Source organism: Rhamphochromis longiceps, linkage group LG16 (assembly GCF_057381845.1).
Source record: "Rhamphochromis longiceps isolate RC_006_pf linkage group LG16, R_longiceps_female_GT1.1, whole genome shotgun sequence".
In the NCBI taxonomy this organism is placed as follows: domain Eukaryota; kingdom Metazoa; phylum Chordata; class Actinopteri; order Cichliformes; family Cichlidae; genus Rhamphochromis; species Rhamphochromis longiceps.
This window is the reverse complement of record NC_140572.1, coordinates 2,224,387-2,249,806: the sequence shown is the minus strand read 5'-3', so window position 1 is coordinate 2,249,806 and position 25,420 is coordinate 2,224,387. Positions and strand designations below refer to the sequence as shown.

General features: G+C 45.3%; 1 protein-coding gene across 2 annotated transcripts in view; it reads right to left on the bottom strand.

Moving 5' to 3' along the window:
- The window catches only part of LOC146650359 (aryl hydrocarbon receptor-like), a 69,025-nt gene that overhangs the window by 28,000 nt on the left and 15,605 nt on the right, over nt 1-25,420 (bottom strand). For both annotated transcript variants that reach the window (XM_085384110.1, XM_085384111.1), the window contains exons 3-4: nt 24,149-24,240; nt 18,571-18,660 (exon numbers count right to left, since the gene is read on the bottom strand). In XM_085384110.1, the coding sequence (XP_085240236.1) occupies nt 18,571-18,660; nt 24,149-24,240 (182 nt within the window). The remainder of the gene's footprint in view (nt 1-18,570; nt 18,661-24,148; nt 24,241-25,420) is intronic.

Sequence of the window (25,420 nt, the reverse complement as noted above, 5' to 3'; positions counted from 1 at the left end):
CGTAACTGACGTCAGACGCCGGAGATTTTGGCGGAAAATTAAAGCAAATGGTAGTTTAGATTTGAACAAATTCATTTAAGCTTCAGCATTACCAAATACACTTATCAATTGTCTTATAACTAACACTATTTGTCTAAATAATCTCCAACACCCTGGAGAACAACGAGGAGAGTTTAGAGACTCTCCAAGATTACATCGATCAGTGCTTTCAGGATCTCGTGATGAAGAAGACCCCGTGTGCAGCTTCCCCGGCCAAAGCTGAGACGCCGTCGTCGAAAAGACAACACCCGGCAGATTCCCCCGGCTCAACATCGCCAGCCGGCAAAGATATTGCCGACATATTGGAGTCAATCGACAAGCGATTGTCCAGTTTCGACGCAAGGCTGTCCTTGGTGGAGATTCTTCACCGAGAATTTAAATGCTTGCGAGAATCCCTGGAGTACAGCCAGCAGCAGGTGGAAACGCTTGCTGCTGAAAATGCCACGCTAAGGGAGTCGGTGAAATGTCTCACAGATAATGTTACCCAGCTCAATAGAGAAAATAAAAAAATAAAAGAAACAGTTATCGATCTACAAGCTCGTAGCATGCGTGATAATCTGGTATTTTCTGGTATTCCAGAAGCCGCTGGAGAGGACGCGGAGACCACGGTAAAAAGCTTCATCAAAACCCACCTGAAGCTGCCGGAGGACACTGTGAAGAACATCGTCTTCGATCGGGTACATCGCCTCGGCCCCATTCGGGCTACGACCGGGAGACCACGTCCTATCATGGCCAAATTCGGCCACTTCAAACAAAAGCAACATGTGAAAAGCCGCGGCAGGGAATTAAAAGGAACGGACTTCAGTGTGAACGACCAGTTCCCCAAAGAGATCTTGGAACGACGCAGGGTCCTCTTCCCAATCCGACGCGGCTTCATCCAGAAGGGCTCCCGCGCTGTCATCGCTGTGGACCGGCTGTACGTGGACGGACAGCTCCACCGCGACCCCAACATCACTCCGTGGCTGTATTAACCTCACACCAGATAAGAATCAGCTACACCCTTTCCCTATCCACTCACACTAACTTGCATTAACATCTGTTTAACTTACCAGTATCAAATCGCATCTTAAAGTGTGATTTCATAGCAGAATTAACACCGTCACTCTCCGTCAGTGATTTAATTGGAATGTTTACGTTTTGGGTTTTTTTCTTCTCGTTTTTTTTCCTCTCTTTTCCCCCTCTTGGTTTTATGCTGCTCACCCCTGTCCTTGGTTTCTTTCTTTATTCCTTTCACTGCCTCGATCACCTGCTTCGACACTCATCCACAAACATCCTTTATTTCGACACATACGCACCATGCGCTCAACGGCAGCACATTTACATCAGTCAGACAGCGCACACAGTCATATAAGATACACACACACTTAAGCCAAGCCTACTCATATTAGTAACTATGCATACACAAAGTCAGACTCAGGGAGCATCTCGCCACACATTTTTTCTCTCTCTCCTTCTCTTTATTTATGAACAAGTGACGTACTCTCTCCACCTGTCTAAGCGACGCACACAGCATACATCCCTAGTTATACACAAACATCTATGGGTACACTGAGGTTCATTACATGGAATATAAATGGAGCTGGCTCCAGAGAAAAGAGGTTAAAAATATTTAACCAACTCAAAAAACTACAGGCAGATGTTGTCCTATTACAAGAGACCCACAGACCTCTTAGAGGTTCGAATGAACTTAAAACACCTGAGTTTCCCAATGTGTTCTCAGCTTGTTATAATTCTAGACAAAGGGGAGTAGCAATTTTAATACATAAAAATATTAATTTCACAGTACTCGATACAGTTATAGATCCAGAGGGCAGATTCTTAATCATTAAACTATCTATACGTGATAAAAAGCTATGTATTGCAAGTGTATATGGTCCAAATGTTGATGATCCCTCATTCTTTCACGGTTTTTTCAGTGCACTCTCTGAACACTTAGATGGCACACTTGTTCTTGGAGGTGACCTCAACCTTGGACTAAATGAAGACATGGATAGGCTCAATACAGCGGGAACTCAGCGTAATTGGCAGTCCACAAATATAATCAAACAGTATATGAGTGACTTTGGTCTTTGCGATGCATGGCGCTCCCTTCACCCCACCAGTAAGGAATATACTTTTTTCTCACATGTCCATCACTCCTACTCTCGTCTGGATTATTTTTTGGTCAGCAGCTCACTGCTGAACGACATTTCAGACACTGAGATTCACCCTATAGCTGTCAGCGATCATGCTCCTGTATCTTTAACACTAATGCACAAGAATAATACTACGCCAAGAAAAAACTGGAGATTTAATATATCACTACTTAAAGATGAAGACTTTATTAAATATTTTAAAAAAGAGTGGACTTCATATTTGGACTATAATGACACTCCCGAAACATCAGCTTCTGTTCTATGGGAAGCAGGGAAAGCTGTGATGAGAGGTAAAATAATTTCTTTCTCATCACATAAAAAGAAAAAAGAAAACAAAAATATTCAGGAATTAGATAAAAACATCAAATCACTAGAAGAAGCCTACGCGTCCCACCAAGATCAGGAAACATTGAACAAAATACGCAAAACAAAACTAGAATTAAATTAGATAATTGATAAAAAAACAAAATTCTTAGTACAAAGACTACGCCTACAAAATTATGAACATGGTAATAAATCCGGTCAATTTCTAGCAAACCAGCTAAAAATAAATAAAGAAAAAACAACTATATGTGCTGTTCAAGATTCATCTGGGAACACAATATATGAACCGATACAAATAAACAACATTTTCAGGGATTTCTATAAAACGTTGTATTCACCACAAATAAACCCATCTAAAAAAGAAATTGATCAGTTTTTGGACAACATAACTCTTCCAAAATTATTGGACACTCAAGCAATGGCACTGGATTCGCCACTGACACCAGGTGAACTCCAGGAAGCCCTGATAAGTATGCACAATAATAAGGCTCCAGGTCCAGATGGCTTTCCTGCAGAATTCTACAAAGAATTCTGGTCGATTCTAGCACCAGTTTTCTACAGAACGTTGTTGGAAATTAAAGAAAAGGGCAGACTTCCATCAAATATGAATTCTGCAAACATTAATCTCCTGCTAAAACCAGGCAAAGACCCTGTATATCCCTCAAGCTATCGTCCAATATCCCTTATAAATGTAGACCTTAAAATAATCTGCAAAGCTCTCTCAAAGAGACTGGAGAAAATAACCCCCCTCTTAATTCATCCTGACCAAACTGGTTTCATAAAAGGTAGGCACTCATCAACAAATACACGTAGATTACTTAATTTGATAGACTACTCATACAGTAAAAACCTAGAAACTACAATATTCTCTTTAGACGCAGAAAAAGCATTTGACAGAGTTAACTGGAAATTTCTATTTGCAACTTTACACAAATTTGGTTTTGGATCCTCTTTCATAAACTGGTTAAAAATATTATATAATTCCCCAACAGCTTGTGTTAGAACAAATGACCAGACATCCTCCAGCTTCTGTCTCTTGAGGGGCACCAGGCAGGGATGCCCACTCTCCCCTTCACTGTTTGCAATTTTTATTGAACCACTAGCAGCAGCAATTAGACAGAATTCAGTAATTAAGGGCATAAAATGCAAGAACGTGGAACATAAAATCAGCCTTTATGCGGATGATGTGTTACTCTTTCTCCAAAATTCACAAACCAATATCTCTGGGGTGATTGAATTGATAAACTCTTTTGCAAGAATATCAGATTACTCAATTAACTGGTCAAAATCTACAGTTCTACCGATTAATTGCTCCTTCCATAATTCCTCTTCTACACCACTACAATCGGGAAATATAAAATATTTAGGTATTAATGTTTCTCCCAAGCTTGCAGATCTAACTAAATTAAACCATATCCCACTTTTAAAGAAGGTAGAAGATGATCTGGCTAGATGGAAATGTCTACCCATATCACTCATGGGAAGGGTTGCCGCTATAAAAATGATGGTCTTACCAAAAATAAATTATTTATTCTCAATGATCCCAACTAAACCGCCACAAGATTGGTTCAGATCTCTAGATTCATGTATGTCCAAATTCCTTTGGAAAAATAAACCCCCACGTATAAGCTTAAAAACACTACAAAAGACCAAGGATAGAGGAGGACTAGAACTGCCTAACTTTCAGCACTACTTCTTAGCCAACAGGCTTCAGTTTATCTCAGGATGGCTAAAACACACCCTCTTAGATGAACCTTGGCTAGATGTAGAACAAGCACTTTGCAATAATCTAGAGATCTCAGACCTACCATTTATCAGCTCAAACATCCAACGACATAAATGCTTTAAAAGCATCAACATCAGCTCTTCTCTGACAGCATGGTGGGGGTTTCTAAAATTGACGGCGTCTTCATTAATCCCATGCAAACGTACACCTATCTGGAACAACCCTGACATATTACAAAACAATAATATGATAAACTTTTCAGATTGGAGTGATAAAGGAATCAAATATTTAGAACATATACTAGAAGGAACAGAATTTATTTCATTTGACGGACTAGTTACACAATATGGGATCAACAAGAAAAGATTTTTAGAATATCAACAAATTAAATCCATAGTAAAAAAGAAATTTAAACCGGGTCAAGTTGAACTACAAACACCACCAAGTGTGGTTCAATTTCTTACTCTTAAACCCCCCAAATTACTATCCAAAATATACAGAATGCTTTCTAAAACAGATGAATCAATATCACTTCCTATTGCAAAATGGGAAGCGGATTTATCAGTTAACTTAGACCTAAACTTCTGGTCTCAGATTTGCTTAAAAACCTTTCATCTAATTAGAAATCCCAGTCTTCAATTAATTCAATACAAAATATTACATAGAGTGCACTATACAGGTCATCGGATGTTCAAGATGGGCTTTACGTCTACCAACAACTGCTCACACTGCCAAACCAATTCACCGGACAATTATATCCACGCTCTTTGGTTCTGTCCACCAGTTCAGAAGTTTTGGCGCGAGATATGTGAAGACTTATCGAAGTGTCTGAAATGTAACACTCCAACTTCCCCCTTAGTGTGTTTGTTGGGCAGCTTAGATAATGTCACTTCAGAAAAGAATATCGCCCATATGGTTTTCACTGCCCTATGCATAGCCAAGAAAACAGTCCTCATGAACTGGAAAAATAAAAATAATCTTAATTCTAACCAATATAGAAATTATCTATTAGATTACATTAGTCTTGATACAGCCTCTGCCACCACATCAGATCAATTGCTCTGGGCTCCTTTGATCAGCTCCATCACCTAGTGGGGGTGGGGGGTCATAGTTTGGTCCCGCCTTCACTGTTGTGATTGGTGTGGGGGTAGGGACAGGCTCAGGGCGTCGGGGGGTTCCCCGGAGGCATCTTCCTTGGGGGGCTCAACCCGGGTAGCGGTCATGTCCGGTTAGGGGCTCTGTTGGCTCTCAGGTGACTGTTTCCTCGCGGCTGCGTGCAGCGGGGCTAGGGGAGGGTCTGTGCTGACGGACGTGGGTTACTGACCTGGTAGCCTGGCTGCCCCTGGGTGGGTCCGGGATGGGCGTGAGGTTCTGGGGGCGCTCCGTCTCTGGGCTGGGACCCGGACCGGGCCTCGGGGGCTTGGGTCCTGGTTGGTGTGTTGCCGGGGTTGTGGGCGGGTGGGTGCATGGGGGCCCAGCCCTGGAGCAGGGTGCCGCCGGTGCGTCGAGCCACCTGGGGGGCTCTTCAACTGGTGGGGGAGATTGTCACATCTTGCAGGAGCTTTCCTCTCCTCAGGAGCTGCCTCTGCAGGAGGGGGAGATACAGGAGAGGTGGAGGAAGATCTCAGCCTGGGCGTCTATTGTCTTATGTAGTCTGGAAGATGAGTGGATGGGGGGGTGGGTGCAGTTTTCTCTGTGGTGGGGTTGGGTGGACTGTCCCGGGCTCTGTGGGGCCGGGCGGCGCTGCTGCACTGGGCCCGGTCTGGATGGGCCTGGGCCCCCTTTCCCTGGCGGGTCGCGGAGTATGGGGGTGCCTACTGGGGTCAGCGGGGGAGCTGGCCCCAGGGAGGGGTCACTTGCCCCTCCCTTCCTTCCCTCCCCATCTCCAGCTGCCTCCCTCTTCCCGCTCCACCACAACCACCCACACATGCAGGGCCTTGGAGTAGGGGTATGTCACCAGGGTGCAGAGGAGGCTACCCCCCCCCCCCCCCCCCTGTCCCCTTCTGGCTGCCTCTGCCTCAATTTTATCCCACAACTTAGACATTCACATTACTCACACTCTCATTACACATACATATAGGATCTTGGGGGTGGGCACGATACACGGAGTCCAAAGTACCATCAGGGTGTACACCCCTCAGACATCGGTGCGTTGGTGGTTCTTTGTGTCCGGGGATGGGCGTCCAGGTACACACCGGCTCACTCCTTGGCGGCCGCTTATCGGGGCCTGGAGCCTGGGGCTCGCTCGGGCCACTTCGGAGGTGGGGTGCCCCCGGCCTCTCGGCCTGGGGCTCGGTCACTCAGGCGCAGCTGGCTGCCGGCGGAGCTCACGGGCGCGTCACTGCAACCCCCCCTGGCTTCTGCTCCGCGGCTGCTGAGTGAGCCCTCATCTGGGACTCTCCTCAGCTCTTTCTGGGACAGTGGCGCAGCTGCCCCTCTGTTGGTCTTCCTTGGTCTCTTGTGTTCTGGGGGCCTCTGGATGTCTGGAGTTTTGATCTCCTCCACACCTGCTTCACGCCCTGGAGGACGGGGCTGTGGCCCCCCCACACCCTCTAGCAGATTATTACATGAAGGAACCTTTTAAAAAAACAAAAAACAAGCGCGTCCATGCTCACAGGTGTACACACGGGTGATCACACCCACAAACTACACCCTTTTTGGCTCCTACCTCAAAGCACACTGTGTTCTGTTGATCTTATGTGCTGCACAATAATGTTTAACATTTAGTATTTACTGTCATATTCCCATATATCATTGTGATGTTGTTTATTCTATTACTCTTGTTCTCTTCTGCTTGCTTTCTTTTTTCTTTCTCAGCAGGTGATCCAGGTGATTGATATATGCATTTTTTTTTCTCTGCCCGTTCTGTTGGTTTTTGTCTTTTGCCCTTCTCCCCCGTCCCTCTTCTCAGCTGTTTCTCTTTCCCTCTTTCTTTCTCCCCTTCTTTCCCCCAGTCAAGTCTGTCCCGTATTCAGTAAGTGAAAATAAAATAAACAATAAAAGGTGAATCAAATGGACCATTACGGCAAGGCTGGGATGGTCAGTTTGGTAAAGTAAATCCGTTGGGCATCTTTCTTTGCCTTTAGACAACAATTCTGATGCAAAAGAGCCAAACGGGACAGGCAAAAAAAAAAAAAAAAAAAAAGGTTACTAATTGCAGCTATAAGTTCTTTAAGCCTGGCATTAATCTTTTTATTAGCACGAACAGAGTAAGAAATAATTTGACCTCTCAGGTAGCATTTAAGAGTCTCCCATAGCAGAGAATATGAAACTGAATCATCCTGATTGAAGGACAAGAACTCCTCAATAGAGCTTGAAATAAATTCAGAGTTAAACCTCCAAAGTGGAGGACTACGTTTATAGGTAGAAAGCTGAACATCCAATAGCAGAGGTGAAAGATCAGATATTACAATACCAGAATAGTCAGAAGAATTGACACATGAATTAAGAGTTCTGTCGATGAAAAAATAATCAATCCTGGAATAAGACTGGTGGACCTGAGAGAAAAATGAAAATTCTTTGAATGAAGGGTGCGAAATCTCCATGGATCAACAAGATCATTCTGTTTCATAAAATCTGAGAATGTTTTAGACATAGATGATTGCGTCAAATTACGAGGACTAGATCGATCCAAGGTTGGATCAAAAACACAATTCAGGTCTCCACCAAGGATCAGCAAATGAGTATTCAGAAAGCGGATGTTACTCAGCAATCTATTAGCGAATTCAGCACCATCAAAATTCAGGGCACATACCAACAAAACCTTTTTCTGCATTAGGGTACCAGCAACAATGATGTATCTGCCGTTCCTATCAGCGATATATTATTAATGTGAGTGAGAGATGTGTCACGTGCTAAAAGATGGCGCCTGTGTGTTTGGCATGCCGTCTATCGCTCTCTTCTATTTGTTTTATTTTATTGTTTTTAGTCAATTTTGTGCAACATGTCAGCCCTGCATTGTTTTATGATCGCCAGACATTATTGGAAATAGGCTCATCTACCCAAGCTTTAGCTCGGTTTGGAAATGACAACCAAGGCTTTCTGCCTCCCGATTTGGAAGTAACACCACCTCACTGGCGCTCCTTACCATTGCCACTGGATGTGCGGAAGCGACGCAGGAGACGAGGTAACCGTGGAGGTCGCCTTGTCAAACTGAGACTCAGGATCTCTTGTTTTCCTCATGAGCTTCGCTCAATTTGTCGATCCTGCCCGCTACTCTTGGTGCCGTTGCGTGCTTTGGACCCGGTGGACTCCTGCTTGGTTCCTGTTGTGGGATCTCTCGAGAAGGGTTCTGCAAAACCCTCTCCTCCCCGACATCTGCGTTGGCGTGGAGTGGACCAAACAAACCTCCGACCTGTGGATCTGGTTGTTGCTGTCTCGGAAGCTCCCGAGCCAATTCCTCTCAGGTTGGGATTAATTAACGCCAGATCGGTGGCAAATAAGACATTCATTTTGAAGGAATTTTTCGCTTCCCATGCACTGGATTTTCTTTGCTTGACTGAAACTTGGATTCCACCCGGTGAGTTAAGTGCCTTTTCTGAATTACTGCCGGCTGGTTGTGCCTTTTTTAGTGTTCCGAGAGTTTCTGGTCGCGGAGGAGGGCTAGCTGTTGTTTTTAAGGCACATCTTGACTTTAAGCAGCTATCCCCATCGACACGCCACACCAGAACTCTGTTTGTGCGAACTGGGCCACTCGTCTTCGCTGTTGTGTGCGATTGTTTATCGGCCCCCAAAATATAACAAGGAGTTTTTATCCGAGTTCTCAGAGTTTCTTGCTGACTGTGCATCACGGTATGACCAGATCCTTTTACTTGGTGATTTTAATATACACGTCTGCTGCCCGGGGAAGCCCCTGGCTAAGGACTTTCTGGACTTAGTGAACTCTTTTAACTTTATTCAGTCTGTTAAAGGTGCCACTCAAGAACGTGGTCACACACTGGACTTGGTTTTATCACATGGTTTATCTGTCCAAAACGTACTTGTCGAGGATGCGGTGTTCTCTGACCATATGCCTATTTTATGTGATATTGTTCTTTTTAATCCTGTTCTTAAGCGTGCTGTACCTGCTCGATGTTATCGTGCTTTTGGCTCAGATACTGCCGAGCGGTTTTCCATATTGTTTGACCAATTTATTTCTTATCCTCCTGAGTTGTCCATCTCAGATGGATTAGTTTCTTGTTTGGATTCTGCTTGTAAATCTGTCCTCGACGCTGTCGCTCCTTTTATATTCAGACAATGCAAGCCAAAGGCTAGTCCTTGGCTAACTGATTTTACCAGAGCCGCTAGAAAAGAATGTAGAAGATGTGAAAGACGGTGGAAAAAAGATAGGCTGTGCGTCTCTATGGAAGCTCTTAAGACTAGCTGGAAAGTCTATCAGAGAGCAGTAAAGGCTGCCAAGCACTCCTATTTTTCTCAACTTATTGCTGCCAGCTCGCATAACCCTCGTGTTCTATATAACACTATAAATTCTGTACTTAATCCGGAAGGCTATATTCTTTTGCACTCTTCTGCGGTTATGTGCAATAAGTTTCTTAATTATTTTGTGGAAAAGGTTGCTAGTTTGAGACCTCCGACTCTACCTATTGCTGACCCAGCCATGCATGGTTCTTGCTCAAGTCTGTTCTCTGCTTTTCTACCAATTGTTTTATCTGATTTAGAGAAACTTGTGTTGAATGCTAAACCGTGTGGCTCTCCAAATGACGTTGTTCCTCCCTGTTTTCTTAAAAAGGTATTTCCTATCATCGGACCACACATTCTGAACATTATTAATACTAGTCTTTTGTCTGGTCAAGTACCTAGGGAATTTAAGCAGTCATACATCCTTTACTTAAGAAACCAGGCTTAGATAGTTCAGTCATATCAAATTTTAGACCGATCTCTAAGCTTCCCTTTCTTAATAAGATTCTGGAAAGGATTGTTTATACTCAGTTGATGGACTACTTGAATGACTCTAAATTGTCAGAAATCTTTCAGTCCGGCTTTAAGCCATTCCACAGCACGGAGACAGCCCTTGTAAAAGTTATGAATGACATCCTGATAGCGACAGACCGTGGTAAATATGCAGTGCTGGTCTTGTTGGACATGACAGCTGCATTTGACACTGTGGATCACGATTTGCTGATCTCCCGCTTACAGCACGGTGTGGGAATTACTGGTTCGGCACTTTTGTGGTTAAAGTCCTATCTTTTAAATAGGACATTTTGTGTTAAGTTGGGGTCGGCTTCATCCTCTGTGGCCCCTCTGCTTTGGGGTGTTCCACAGGGATCTATTCTTGGGCCGTTATTGTTTTCATTGTACCTCTTGCCCCTTGGCGCGATTTTCCGAAAGCATAAAGTGCCATTCCATCTATACGCAGATGACTGCCAGCTCTACTTACCTCTTAGTCATTCTGATAGTCTCCCAACTGGACCTCTGCTTGACTGCCTTACTGATGTCAAAGCATGGATGGCAAACAACTTTTTAAATTTTAATGATCGGAAGACAGAAGCAATTTTATTTGGCCCAAATCGTTCTTCTCATACTCTGGATGTTGATCTTGCAGCTTTGACTTCCCAACTAAAGAGTTCGATCACAAATCTCGGAGTTAAAATTGATTCTGCACTCACCTTTGATGACCATGTAAACGGGGTGGTAAAATCAGCATTTTATCACCTCAGACGTTTATCAAAGGTTAAGCCCTTTCTTTCCAAGCGTGACTTGGAAAGCGTTATTCATGCCTTTATTACCTCACGTTTAGATTATTGTAATTCTCTTTTAACAGGGGTTGGGCAGGGCACTTTGTCACGCCTGCAATTAGTGCAAAATGCTGCGGCACGATTTTTAACTGGTAGAAGAAAATTTGATCACATCACTCCGATTTTGGCCTCTTTACACTGGCTTCCAAATTGAATTCAGGATCCGTTTTAAAGTCCTTTTATTGGCTTTTAAATCTCTAAATGGTCTGGCACCTGTTTATTTGTCTGATTTGTTGAAGCCCCACGTCCCCACTCGTTCCCTTCGGTCAGCTGAGCAGTTGCTGCTTTCGGTCCCAAAGTCACGGCTGAAACTTAGAGGAGACCGAGCGTTCTCTGTTGCCGCGCCGATGCTTTGGAATAACCTTCCTCTCCATATTAGACAGGCTGCATCAGTGCCAGTTTTTAAGTCTTTATTAAAAACCTATTTTTATTCCCTGGCTTTTAACTCTGTGGGTAACTGACATTTTTATTTTATTTTCCATCCATCCATCCATCCATCTTCATCCGCTTTGTCCGGGGCCGGGTCGCGGGGGCAGCAGCCTAAGCAAAGAGGCCCAGACCTCCCTCTCCCCAGCCACCTCCTCCAGCTTGTCCGGGGGAATACCAAGGCGTTCCCAGGCCAGCCGAGAGATATAATCTCTCCAGCGTGTCCTGGGTCTGCCCCGGGGCCTCCTCCCGGTGGGACATGCCTGGAACACCTCACCCAGGAGGCGCCCAGGGGGCATCCTTGTCAGATGCCCGAACCACCTCAGCTGGCTCCTTTCGATGTGGAGCAGCAGCTGCTCTACTCTGAGCCCCTCCCGGATGGCCGAACTTCTCACCCTATCTCTAAGGGAGAGGCCAGCCACCCTTCGGAGGAAGCTCATTTCTGCCGCTTGTATCCGCGATCTCGTTCTTTCGGTCACTACCCACAGCTCGTGGCCATAGGTGAGGGTAGGGACGTAGATTGACCGGTAAATTGAGAGCTTCGCTTTTATACTCAGCTCCCTCTTCACCACGACGGACCGGTGCAGCGTCCGCATTACTGCAGCTGCAGCCCCAATCCGTCTGTCGATCTCCGGCTCCCTTCTCCCATCACTCGCGAACAAGACCCCGAGATACTTGAACTCCTCCACTTGGGGCAGGAACTCATCCCCGACCCAGAGTGGGCACTCCACCCTTTTCCGGCTGAGAACCATGGCCTCAGATTTGGAGGTGCTGATCCTCATTCCCGCTGCTTCACACTCGGCTGCGAACCGTTCCAGTGCGAGCTGGAGGCCTTCACCCGATGAAGCCAACAGAACCACATCATCTGCAAAAATCAGAGATGAGATTCTGAGGCCACCAAAGCGAAAGCCCTCCGCCACTTGGCTGCGCCTAGAAATCCTGTCCATAAAAATTATGAACAGAACCAGAGACAAAGGGCAGCCCTGGCGAAGCCCATCACCCACCGGGAACGAGTCCGACTTATTGCCGGCAATGCGAACCAAGCTCTTGCAACGGTTGTATAGGGATCGAATGGCCCGTAGCAATGGGCCAGACACCCCGTCGACGTCAGCAGTGCTCCGCCCGCACTATACACAGTGCAGGTAGAGCACCGCTTTCCCCTCCTGAGACGTCTGACGGTTTGCCAGAATCTCTTCGAGGCAGTCCGAAAGTCTTTTTCCATGGCCTCTCCGAACTCCTCCCACACCCGAGTTTTTGCTTCAGCCACTGCCCGAGCCGCATTCCGCTTGGCCTGTCGATACCTGTCGGCTGCCTCCGGAGTCCCACAGGCTAACCAAGCCCGATAGGACTCCTTCTTCAGCCTGGTGGCTCCCTTCACCTCTGGTGTCCACCATTTGGTTCGGGGATTACCACCACGGCAGGCACCCACCACCTTGCGGCCGCAGCTCAATGCAGCAGCTTCGGCAATGGAGACTCTGAACATGGTCCATTCGGACTCAATGTCCCCAGTCTCCCTCGGAATGCTGTTGAAGCTCTGCCGGAGGTGTGCGTTGAAGATCTCGCGGACTGGGGCCTCTGCTAGACGTTCCCAGCACACCCTCACTACGCGTTTAGGTGCACCAGGTCTGTCCAGCGTCCTCCCCCGCCACCTGATCCAACTCACCACCAGGTGGTGATCAGTTGACAGCTCAGCCCCTCTCTTTACTCGAGTGTCCAGAACATATGGTCGCAGGTCTGCTGATACGATTACAAAATCGATCATCGACCTACGGCCTAGAGCAGGGGTGGCCAACCAGTCAGAGACCAAGAGCCACTTTTTTTTTACTGTGTTACCGCAAAGAGCCACATCCTACACATGGGCACACATGAACATCACCCATCCTTTCCTCCCCCTCTCTCTCTCTCTCTCTCTCTCTCTCTCTCTCTCTCTCTCACACACACACACACACACACACACACACACACACACACACACACACACACACACACACACACACACACACACACCAATATGATAATGACTCCTACAGTACTAAAACCACAGGCCAGTCATTTTCAACAATTGTGTGCACTGTCTCACACACACAAACTCTCAGTTCAACCAAGTCCACAAACAAAAATATAATAATCTACAATAGCATTTACTTTTACAATGCATGTTGTTTAATGGGACTTCTGGCATTCCTTGCCTTGTATGTTGACCCAAACATTGACAGTATCTTAAGCGCAGCCCGTTTGACATTGGGGTATTTTTCCATTGGCATACTTTTCCAGAACTCAATGGTCCCTTCCCTTAAAGCAGGTTTCAATTGGTCCTCCTCACAAAAGATCGATCATCTCCAACTCAGCCGCAGCTTTATCTGTGACTAGCGAGACTTTCAAACAGCCGGACTCTGCATTCAATGGGTCGACGAGGAACGTAATCTGTGGCCTTTTCAATTGTAGATCATGGAACCCGGTCACAAAGCTTTCGTGCAAGTTTTCAATCAGCGTTGCATATCTGGCTCTTTGCTTACTCAGGGCAGCGCTGGTGACTTGCCCGCTTGGCTTTTAGCAGAGTGGGAAAATGCGTTAAATCTCCCTTTTGAATATGTGTCTTGAACAGCTTCAGTTTGTTGACAAACGCAAACACACTTTGCACCAGGTCAGGCAGCATTTTTAACTTACCCTGCAGGGTCAGGTTATGTCTGTCCAAGTGACACAGCATGTCGACCAAAAAGGCCAGATCCATAATCCACTTGAGGTCCGAGAGCACGGGATAGTCCTTGTCCTTCTCTTCCATAAACAGTTTCATGGCATCCAAAAGCTCAAAGAAGTGAGAGAGTACCTGGCCTTTTGACAGCCACCTCGCAGTGCAGCGGCAGGTCACCTGGAAGCCCTTGGTCCAGCTCAGCAATGAGATTCTTGAATTGACTGTGGTTAAGCACATGTGTGCGGATATAGTTGACGATTTCCATCACAGGCTTCATGACGTTATCTAAATTCAATGATTTAGACACGAGTTGCTCCATGTGGATGATGCAGTGGAAATTCCAAAAGTCAGGAATAGTTCGGTCAGCTTTGCACAGCCCCACAAGCCCGTTCACAGATCCCATCATGGCTGGTGCTCCATCCGTGGCTATTGCAGTTAATTTCGTTATGGGCAGATTTGCTTTTTCTAATGCAGCCATCATGGTTTCTTTCACATCTGTGCCACGGGTTCTGTCTTTTAATGGCACAATATCCAGGAGTTCTTTGATCATACAATCGTTTGACACAGACCGTGCAAATATTGCCAACTGAGGCTTGTCTTGTATATCACAACTCTCATCCAATGCGACACTAAAATACTCACATGCTTGAAGGTCAGAGTGCAACTGTGTTTCAATAGCCGTGTTAATGTCCGATATTCTGTGTTCAACAGTGTGGCGGGACAGTTGGACGTCTGATACCACGCGTTTTAATTTGTCGTTTTCAGGAGACAAGATTTCAACAACGTCACTGAGGCATTTTTTAACGAACTCCCCTTCATCGTATGGCTTTTTAGCCCGTGCAATGTTCCAAGCCAGCTGATAGGATGCGAGTGTTAAGGTCTCTGACCGCTTCGTAAATTTTTGGAAAAACTGTATGTGCTGACTTTTCAAAGTGGCCAACTCGTGCTTGCGAAGTTCAGTCCCTTTTGGGTCGATGGTTCTGGTCGATGTTAGCATGGAGTGAGCTGAAGTGGCGCTGAAGATTTGAAGCTTTGAAATGCGCTAATGACGTCTGACATATAAGGCAGAATGGCTTGCCATTGCGTTCAACAAAAAAATATAAACTCTCCCACTCTGTTAAAAACTTCCTGTGTTCATCTTCATATTTTCTTTTTGCTGTGTATTTTTTCCTGCCATTTTAAGGGCAAACTTGCTACTGGGAAACTTTGCGGTATTTTCATCTCACACACATGGCCATTTAATGAAAATACCGTATTGAACTCAAGCGAAGCGAACGTGCACATTTTAAAACAACAACACAAAAAAACCCCAAAACACAAACTTTGATATGAACGTAAGAGCCGCATGAAACCAGGCAAAGAGCCGCATGCGGCTCGAGAGCCGCGGGTTGGCCACCCCTGGCCTAGAGCATCCTGGTGCCACGTGCACTTATGGACACTCTTATGTTCGAACAGGGTGTTCGTTATGGCCAAACTGTGGTTAGCACAGAAGTCCAATAACAGAGCACCGCTCGGGTTCAGATCAGGGAGGCCGTTCCTCCCAATCACGCCCCTCCAGGTCTCGCTGTCGTTACCCACGTGAGCATTGAAGTCTCCCAGCAGGACAACAGAGTCTCCAGGTGGAGCACCCTCCAGCACCCCCCCCAGGGACTCTAAGAAGGCTGGGTACTCTGAACTGCCACTCGGCGCATAAGCGCAGATAACAGTCAGGACCCGTTCCCCGACCCTAAGGCGCAGGGAACAAACCCTCTCGTCCACCGGGAAAAACCCCAACGTACCGGCAGCAAGCCGAGGGGATATTAGGATACCCACCCCAGCCCGCCGCCTCTCACCAGGGACAACTCCAGACTGAGACAGAGTCCAGCCCCTCTCCAGGAGACTGGTTCCAGAGCCCAAGCCATGTGTAGAGGTGAGCCCGACTATATCTAGCCGGTACCTCTCAACCTCACGCACTAACTCAGGCTCCTTCTCCACCAGAGAGGTGACATTCCATGTCCCTATTGCCAGTCTTGGCAGCCGGGGGTCAGTCCGCCAGGGCCTCCGCTCCTGGCCGCCACCCGGCACACAATATATTTTATTTTATTTTTTTATTTTTTTTATTTTTTTTTCATTTTTTTTATTGTTTTTTAACTTTATTGCTATGTCTATTACTATGTGCATATTAGTATTGTACAGCACTTTGGTCTACCAGGTGTGTTTTTAAAGTGCTATATAAATAAATAAATGATGATGATGATGATGATGATGATGATTAATGAGAATGGCCACTCCTCTAGCCTTCGAATTAAAAATTGGGTGAAAGACCTGACCTACCCAAGGGCAATATAACCTATAATCATCCTTAATGCGAAGATGAGTCTCCTGTAAAAATGCTATGTCAGAATTTAGACGTATCAAGTGAGTAAAAACCTTAAATCTCTTAACAGGGCTACCCATACCTCTGATATTCCAACTAATGAACCTAAGAGGCATGCCTGACCCAGCAATGCTGGGGTCTATATTGCCATTAACCATTCATAAAAAGGAAGAAGAAAAAGACCAAACCAAAATGCCAGTGGCCATGAAGAGCCGAAATGGGACAGCCACCCCCCCCCCCCCCCCCCCCCCCAACCCAACCCTGAACACAAATACACAGCTTGGAGAAGATTGTGCCGGACTGGTCCGAAGTTCAAGTATATATTACATGATTCAGTTTCATTAATTAACAAAGAAAATAAAAGGAACCAGCACACCAACAGTACAATAACTAGCACAACGGCCTAAGAAAACAATGCACAGGTGGCGTTAAACCTAAGGAGACCGTGAACCCTTAGCAGCATTACAGCATCAAACTGAGGGGCTATCGAGGCTCACCCAGAGATCAAAGTTTTGACATAATCACTGGCCTCCTCTGCTGAAACAAAGTCCTTCTCGACACCCTTATATGTGATGCGTAGTCGCGCTGGATGAAGCAGGCCATACCGAACACCTTCAATGCCACGGAGTTGCTGCCTGACCGAGCCCGTGCCACCCTGGCGGTGTAGTCGGGGAAGACTGAGATGGTCTCCAACTTTAATCTGTCGGCGTTCTCTAGCACGTCGTAAAATGTCAACACAGTCAGTGTGGTAATGAAACCTGCATACAATGGCTCGTGGACGGCGGGCTTAGGTGCGGGCTGGAGAGTCCTGTGCGAACGATCCAAAAGCGGCTCCTTTCCCAGATCAAATGCTTCTTTTAGCAGGGAGGCTACGGCAGCAGTGGTGCATGTGTCAGGGCCCTGCGGTACTCCCACTATCCTAACACTGTTGCGCCGCGACCTGGACTCCAAGTCTTCACACGTATTTTCCAGCTTGGCTACATGAGCTGTGAGGCCCTTGATAGTGTTTCTCATCTCAGCTATATCATCAGAGCAGACAGTAAGTGCGTGCTCCATCTCCTTCACCGTACCTTTTAGCTCAGACATGGTAGCGTCATTGGCAGCTTTATCGATCGCCAGCTGCGTCTTCACAGCCTGCAGGTCGAACTTAATGGTAGACAAAGCATCACCCAGAGTGTCCTGAAGTTCCTTTTTAAAGATGTCGGCGATATCTTTCCTCAGCCAGCAACTCGACCTTGAGAGCTTCAATACCAGGATTAGCTTGGCACGAGGGGGGCTTTGCAGGAGACGACGGCTCACTCGAGGGTGTGGTTGCGGTTTGCAAACTAGGCCTCAGTTGTGTTTGAATAGTACTGCGGGTTTTAACATTTTTTGCTGCCATTTTACGCAGGCCCGAGTAAAACTTCTCAACAAAACAATCCACAAACCAAAACAGGACTGGAAATATGGCCGAAAAGCGCGAATGAATAACAACTTAATCGAAATCGGCGGGAGCTCCCAGACTCGCGTCCCACTCCATCAAAGCTCAACCAGAAGTCCCACAGCACTTCTTTTAAACAGAGTTCCTTGTTTTCTATAATATAGAACCCTGATTATATGCCACAGATGCATTTTTATTACATTTTTGTTGTCACAGAAGTTCTACTATTAGATATAATAATGGTGCAAGCTCCACCTGTACATAGTGCTTAAAAGCTGGACGTAACACTGTGCGAGCAGTGGTGCAGAGACGTGCTGTGCACTGCAGGATGCTGTTGTGGCCGCTGGTTTCTACAAAAGGCCAAGCTATAAATAGGTCTTTCTGCAGCTGCCTGTGACCCTAGCATGCAGGGACTATACTAATGGATCGACGCAGACCCCCGTGTTGCTGCCGCCAGTTGTTGCACGCAAGCAACGCATTTATCAGCTGATGAAGCAGAGCCTCTAACACCTGTAAAATTACTACTTTTGTATTTCAATACAATATAAAATATTGAATAAATCGTTAGAACCCAGGACCTACTTAATGCCACCATGTCACAATGACACCCATTTAGAACCTGTCACCTCCCTAAATGCTAAGCTACTCTGGCTTCTGGTTCTCAGTAGTGAGGAATGACAATCAATGGATGTAATTAGAGTGAAAAACAGACTGATACCTGATGGAAGCCCAGATAGTCCTGAATGGTGTGAGAGGAGTAGAAGATGGTCCCACTGGCAGTGATAACCAGGATGAATCCATTGAGAGCCTGTTAAAGCAGATGCACAGACAGTGACACGGTTCATTACTGTGCTTTCATCCGTGTGCTGCAGCATCTGACTGTCATCAGCCAACATGATCATAATGATGTGACTTTAACTAGAGGATATACATTGACGAACAACAGGTACAACAATATGTTCTATTTTTCCCTTTTCGTTCATTTCCATCTAACAACATTTTAGTCAGACAGTGGGAGGTGGAATAAACGTGGATCTGAGGTTGTGGTTTGGGGGGGCCCTCTGTGAGGACTGGTGCTGGCTCTCTGGCTGTGCAGACCTCCAAAGAAACTGTCCTGCATGAGGAGCAATGACTGAGCGTGACAACAGTCTTGACGATTACAGTGAATGTACGCTGTATTGAAAAAAGTACAGTATTAGCTTGTCTGCATTCACAAACATTCAAACCTAAGATATGCTTTTGTTAATTGATCGTTTTTAATATGATGTTTGCAGCTACAACAGTGAGAGCTCCAGTTTTTGGCTCGCGGTATCCCAAAGGTGTTCTGGGTAGAGGTCATGACTTTTTTCTAGGGATAGACAGAATCCAATATACAGCATCGGTCCGATCCTGACCTAAATTACTGGATCGGATATCGGGGAGAAAAAAAATATAATCCGATCCATTAAATATCACAAAAGAGCCTCAGAAAACTTGCAACATGGCGTAACCCAGGTAGTGACCTCAGCACGTCGGAGCAGTATGCGTCACGTGACAGAGCGGCTGTTGTGTGCGAGACCTGTCAGCAGTCTGGAGTTCACACTGAAAGCATTTGGAGCCGCGCTACGTCCTGCCAAACCAGGTGTCGTACCAAGGTAGGGATTCCCGAGAAAACCTGCCCCGCCCCCGCTGCGAGCACCCGCCGGACACAGAGTGGGATCCAGTTCACTCCGCCTCCATTACAGACAATTAGACGTGGAAGTAGTGATGTTTGAGTTTTGTGAAAAAGTGAAAATGAGTGTCGTTATCTTACCATTCAGTTTGAGGGTTCACACGTGGTGAGGGACGGGGTTGTTTTAACAAACGCCTGATGATTATATTTATCCTCCTGTGACTTTGCTGTATAAAGAGCTAAAACCTCCAACGTTTCAGGAGGAGTTCGTCGTTATAAGAAGTCGGTTTATGTTCAGCTTTAAGAATAAAAGGGTCCATTTTTTCTAACGTTGTTGAATATAAATATTATTTTCTGCTGATATTGCACTTCTTTCTTTCAGAACCAAAGAGTTTGTGAAACCTGCATAAAATTGCATTTTAAATTCCTTTTTGAATATCACTTCGATTTCTGCTAAAAGTTTAAATGAAAAGATCAGTATCGTTATTCTAGTTGTTATTTCTTGAAACAACAAGAATAGCCAACACAAGACTGCCTGTAAAATGCTAGATAGTGCTTTTCTACTCGAGCAGTCAAAGTACTTTATACAACATGCCTCAGTCTCCCACTCACACAAGAACTTTTTCTACAGTTCATATTCGCCTCTCTGCATCAGGACTGTGATGGTTCGGTCCAACGTACCGCAACATTTCTTACTTTATGTTGGTGACTTCTTAGACCACATCAGGAAACCAGGATTTTTTTGGTCCCCACAAAGATACACACACACGCACACACACACACGCACACACTCCTCTCTGATAGCACAGCGCTGATGCCCTCCCATGACCTGCTTCCTTCAGGGAGCATGAACAGCCACTGAAACTGGGCGACACAAACATGTCTGAACTCTTCCTGAATCATCCAGAATCAAACCAGTTAGCACCTCATGGTATCATTAACCTCCAAGCTGTCAGGGTTTACTTCAGGCATCATCTGTGTACGTCTTGGTTTCCAGACTAAAAGCAGGCAGCCTGTGTCCTGTGTTGTCGTAGCTGTTGTGTGAACCTTCACTGTGTTCATTATTAACATTACCTAAAAGGGAAAAGTAGCACAATTACTAAATTCTGCCATATTTCCTGCATTCTCTGTTTGAATAATTGACTGGCTCCTCTATAATTCACTACCATCTGATGTGAAGAACAGCAAAGGAAGAGGCTTCATACAAGAACTCCTTTTATGAAATCAAATTCAAATTCAAATTCAAATTCAAATTTTATTTGTCACGTACACAGTCATACACAGTACGATATGTAGTGAAATGCTTGGACAACTGCTCGTGACCTAAAGAGAACAAAAAAGGAAAAGGCTATGAATAAGATAGGAAATAAATATGAAAAATTAAAAAGGGTAAATTTAACTAGGAAGGAATAAAATATAAATTAAGGTTAAAAATGAAATAACTGTACAACACAAATTAGAATGAAGGGTAAATTTAACTGGGAAGAATAAGATAAAGATAAATATATAAATTAAAGTTGAAAATAAAATAACTGTACAACAAAATACACAATATAGAACTATATAAGAATGTATGAAGGAATCTAAATATAAATAAATATATACACAATAACAGCAGCTGTACAAGTATTAACCGGAAATGAAGAATATAGTGACCAGTGTTGTGCAAAACCAAAGTCCAGAAAGTCCAGTGTGTGTGTAAGAACTGTATGTGTGGGTCAGTACTGTGTGGTGGTGTGATTGAGAGACCGTATCGCCTGCGGGAAGAAGCTCCTCCTCAGTCTCTCTGTGTTGGTCTTCAGGGAGCGGAATCGCTTTCCTGACCTCAACAGAGAGAACAGTCTGTTGTTGGGATGGCTGAGGTCCTTCACGATCTTCCTGGCCTTGGTCCGGCACCGCCTGCTGTAGACTGAGTGCAGGTCAGGGAGCTCGGAGCAGATGGTGCGCTCAGCTGACCGCACAACCCTCTGTAGAGCTCGTCTGTCCTGCATGGTGCTGTTCCCGAACCAGGTTAAGATGTTTCCCGTCAGGATGCTCTCTATGGTGCACGAGTAAAAGTTCCTGAGCACCTTGGAGGGCAGTTGGAAGTCTCTCAAGCGTCTGAGGTGGTAGAGACGCTGACGGGCCTTTTTCACCACGGTGTTGATGTGACAGGACCATGACAGGTCCTGCGTGATGTGAACTCCGAGGTATTTGAAGCTGTCCACTCTCTCCACTGGGCACTCGTTGATGACGGGGGTCTGGTAGTTCCTCTCCTGCTTAGTGCTGAAGTCCACTATCAGCTCCTTTGTCTTACTGACGTTTAGAAGGAGGTTGTTCCTCTGGCACCAGTTCTCCAGATTCCTAATCTCCTTCAGGTAGGCCGTCTCGTTGTTATCAGAGATCAGGCCCACCACGACGGTGTCGTCAGCAAACTTGATGATGGTGGTGGAGCTGGTAGTGGCCACACAGTCATATGTGTACAAAGAGTACAGCAGGGGGCTCAGAACACACCCCTGGGGGGCTCCAGTGCTGAGAGTGGTGGAGGCTGAGACATGTCCGCCCATCCTTACTGCCTGTGGTCTGCCAGTTAGGAAGTTGGAGATCCACTGACACATAGATGAGCTGAGTCCCAGATGCTCCAGCTTGGTGGTGAGTGTGGAGGGAATTATGGTGTTAAATGCAGAGCTGTAGTCTATGAAGAGCATTTTAACATAATTCCCCCTTCTAGTGTCCAAGTGAGTGAGTGATGTGTGGAGGAGATGAGAAGCCTATTCTTTGGAGACAAACCATCATTGTTCATCTCCTCGCTTATTCTGAGGATCAGGAGCATGAGGAGCAAGTTCTCTGTGGAGCACCGCCTCCTGACTCATCTACAAATGACCTTTCATTTCTCACTTCGAACAGTTTGGGGAAACGTACAGTTATCATGTGAAAGAAGTCTGAATGTTGGAGAAAGGAGCCCGTTTCCTCAGCTCTCCTGGAATGCCAGTGTGATGCACATTGGAAGGAAGTGGGCTGGAAAATCAAAGACTGCAGCCGATCCCGAAAAGCTCCGGCAGCCAGCAAGCTTTCTTCACACACGCAGCACAGACGGCACAGAGCTCTTATCTTTCTGTTGGAAGTCAAACTGGATTTTTGATCAATAATTTCTACCTGAAATTCCAGAAAATATCCCATAACAGCATTTCTATCAGATTATCCTGTCACACTCTCCAGGTCACCTAATTTGTATTTGATTAGAGCTGAAGTCTGTGATATTTACAGTACATTTGCACAAACTGGTCCATAAAGAGGCCGTGGATTAACCAAACCAGTAACCTGGTGGATGTGAGTCCTGGGAACACTCCAGGCATTTACAGCCCGTTCTCACTCCTGAGGCGTAACATCCCGACGATTTGTCAAGTCCCAAGGCGTTCCTGAGGAACGAGTTCTTATGCTACGCGCTGGCTTATGGATGAAATCCAAATATAAACACTGACTTGATGAAGACTTGAGCAGTAACGTCGTTGAAGTAGCTCCAACAGACACTGAGCCTCCTGCTGTTCGTGGCTATGAGAATGACAGTAGCGCTGTTTTCACTCATGACCCAAAGACACAAAAGTGCAAATTACTGCTCCTTTACTCATCAGCTCGCTGGCTGCAGCTGAGCAGCTCAGGCGATGTTTAGTTGCACCAGTGTGAACCGATGTGAGGATGGCAGTGAATCATCCCTCACACACTTTGTGATTTTGTCATAAAGAGGTCACTGTCATTTTTTTACACATGTCTGCCACACAAACATTTATACAAGTGTGGTTTTAAAACTTCAGGTATTTTTAAGTATAAAGAAGCTAAATCGTATTATTCCTGCACAGATGGAGTCAAACATATTTGAACAACACTGAGACGAGCAACACAGCCGTTTTAATGCAGTTCTCAAATGTACAAAAATGAAACAATGAGTCACGTGAACAGAGTAAAATGTCAAAGACAGTCTCATCGAGAGCTGAGTCCCAGAGCCTGCATGATGCTCCCAGCTGGGAATCCCTGGAACTGAATCCTAACAGCAAACTAACACTAAAGACAACATGTTTGACTAATTAATAAATAATAATATAGACAAAGGCGTCACAGTTTTGTTGCACACGGTCAGTGATGATAAAGGGCTGCTCTGTTGTAGTCATGGTGCTTTTGGTGGTTCCCTGTTGGACAACGTCTCCCACCCCATGCAGCAGACTGTGACAGCACTGAGCAGCTCCTTCAGTGGGAGACTGCGGCACCCACGGTGTGGGACGGAGAGATTTCGCAGGTCTTTCCTCCCCACTGCTGTCAGACTCCATAATAAAGACTTTAACTGATCAAACACACACATCCATACATGTGCAATAATACTAAGTGCAATAATCCTTTCTGTCATCGTTGTATTTTTACTCAGTTGTATATAGTATTTGTATTTGTATTCTATTTTTATCTTATTGTATATTTATTCTATTTTATTCTACTGTATATAGTATTTTATTTTATTCTATTCTGTACAGCTGTGTACTGTATTTATTCTTATTGTATTCTAATTTTTGCCTCATAACTTTTGCACTGTCCACTTCCTGCTGTGACAAAACAAATTTCCCACGTGTGGGACTAATAAAGGTTATCTTATCTTATCTTATCTTATCTTATAACTGACCTGCAGCAGAAGCTCACCCTCGGGCATCTTGGTATTTGTTCCTCCTGTTTTATTGTGACCATCCTTCCCTCCATTTCGATTGTTGAGGGCAACTGCAGAGAGAAACACACATGCTTCAGTCTTGTGATGCTTGCACAGCACTGCTGTTATTTTCTCCACATTAAAAGCAGGAAACACACTAACAAAGCACTGTATGCAGTTTCTATGCAATAAGCAGTTTCCTCAGGTTCAGAGCTTTTGAACTAAAATATACTGTTTTTACTTTAAAACAGAGAAGAAAGACGACAAATTCGTCCTCATCGTTGTGCAGGTGAAGCCAAAGGCAACACGTCACATCCCGACGCCGTGACAAATCGTCCGTCAGGCACTCGGAGACACGAGAGCCATTTGGAATGAATCTATACATGTAAATGTGTTTTATGTTCTGATCATGAAACACGGTTAAGGTGAGGGCTGGAGTACATGCTGGAGCGTGTTACCGCCACTAGCTGAATTCTATTGGATTCAACTGAGAATCCAAAGCATATCATCAGGACACTGAAGGGTACCTTTCGTGTTAATATGAGACACACATGACAAATCATCAGTATTACACGTTGGGAATGAGAATGCTAAACTTCATCATCTTTTCTAGTCTTTGGCTTAGAAAGAAGTTGGTGTGGAAGAATATTTGCCGATGCTTCATCCCCTGCTCTGTGTTTTTTGCGTTTGTCCATTATGCCAGCAGCGTCTAAGCATTTTTAAAAAAAAATTTATACCACACCCCCTGCAATGGCGTGCCCCCCAATTTGGGAACCACTGGCTTAGTGGGAAGTTGAAGGTTGTCAGGTCAACTACAGCTTTTCACCACGCCCCCTTTCTCTCTTTTCTTATGAACTTACAACATATTTATTAGAAACACACACATTTGATCATGTCCACCACTTTATTAACCTCACCTGTTTTCAAATGAGCAATTTATCTACAACGTTTTACTCCCATTGACTCCCATTAACCTGCCGCTGTGACCACAGTTTTCACCCTACAGATGCAGCTACACTCGACTCTTTTCACAGAAGCCCTTCTTCAAAGCACACCTGGTTATCTTACCTGACGCTTCAATTTGGCTACTTGAACGTGGGAAGCTGTGGGAACATCACCAGGACTTGCTGCTTGAAGTTCACATGAAATGACTTTGGAGCGTTAAACTTTGATGTACTTTATTTCACGAAGAAATTATTTGTTAATTTGGGAGTGTTTTGGATGATAGAAAGGAGCTCTGTATGAACACTG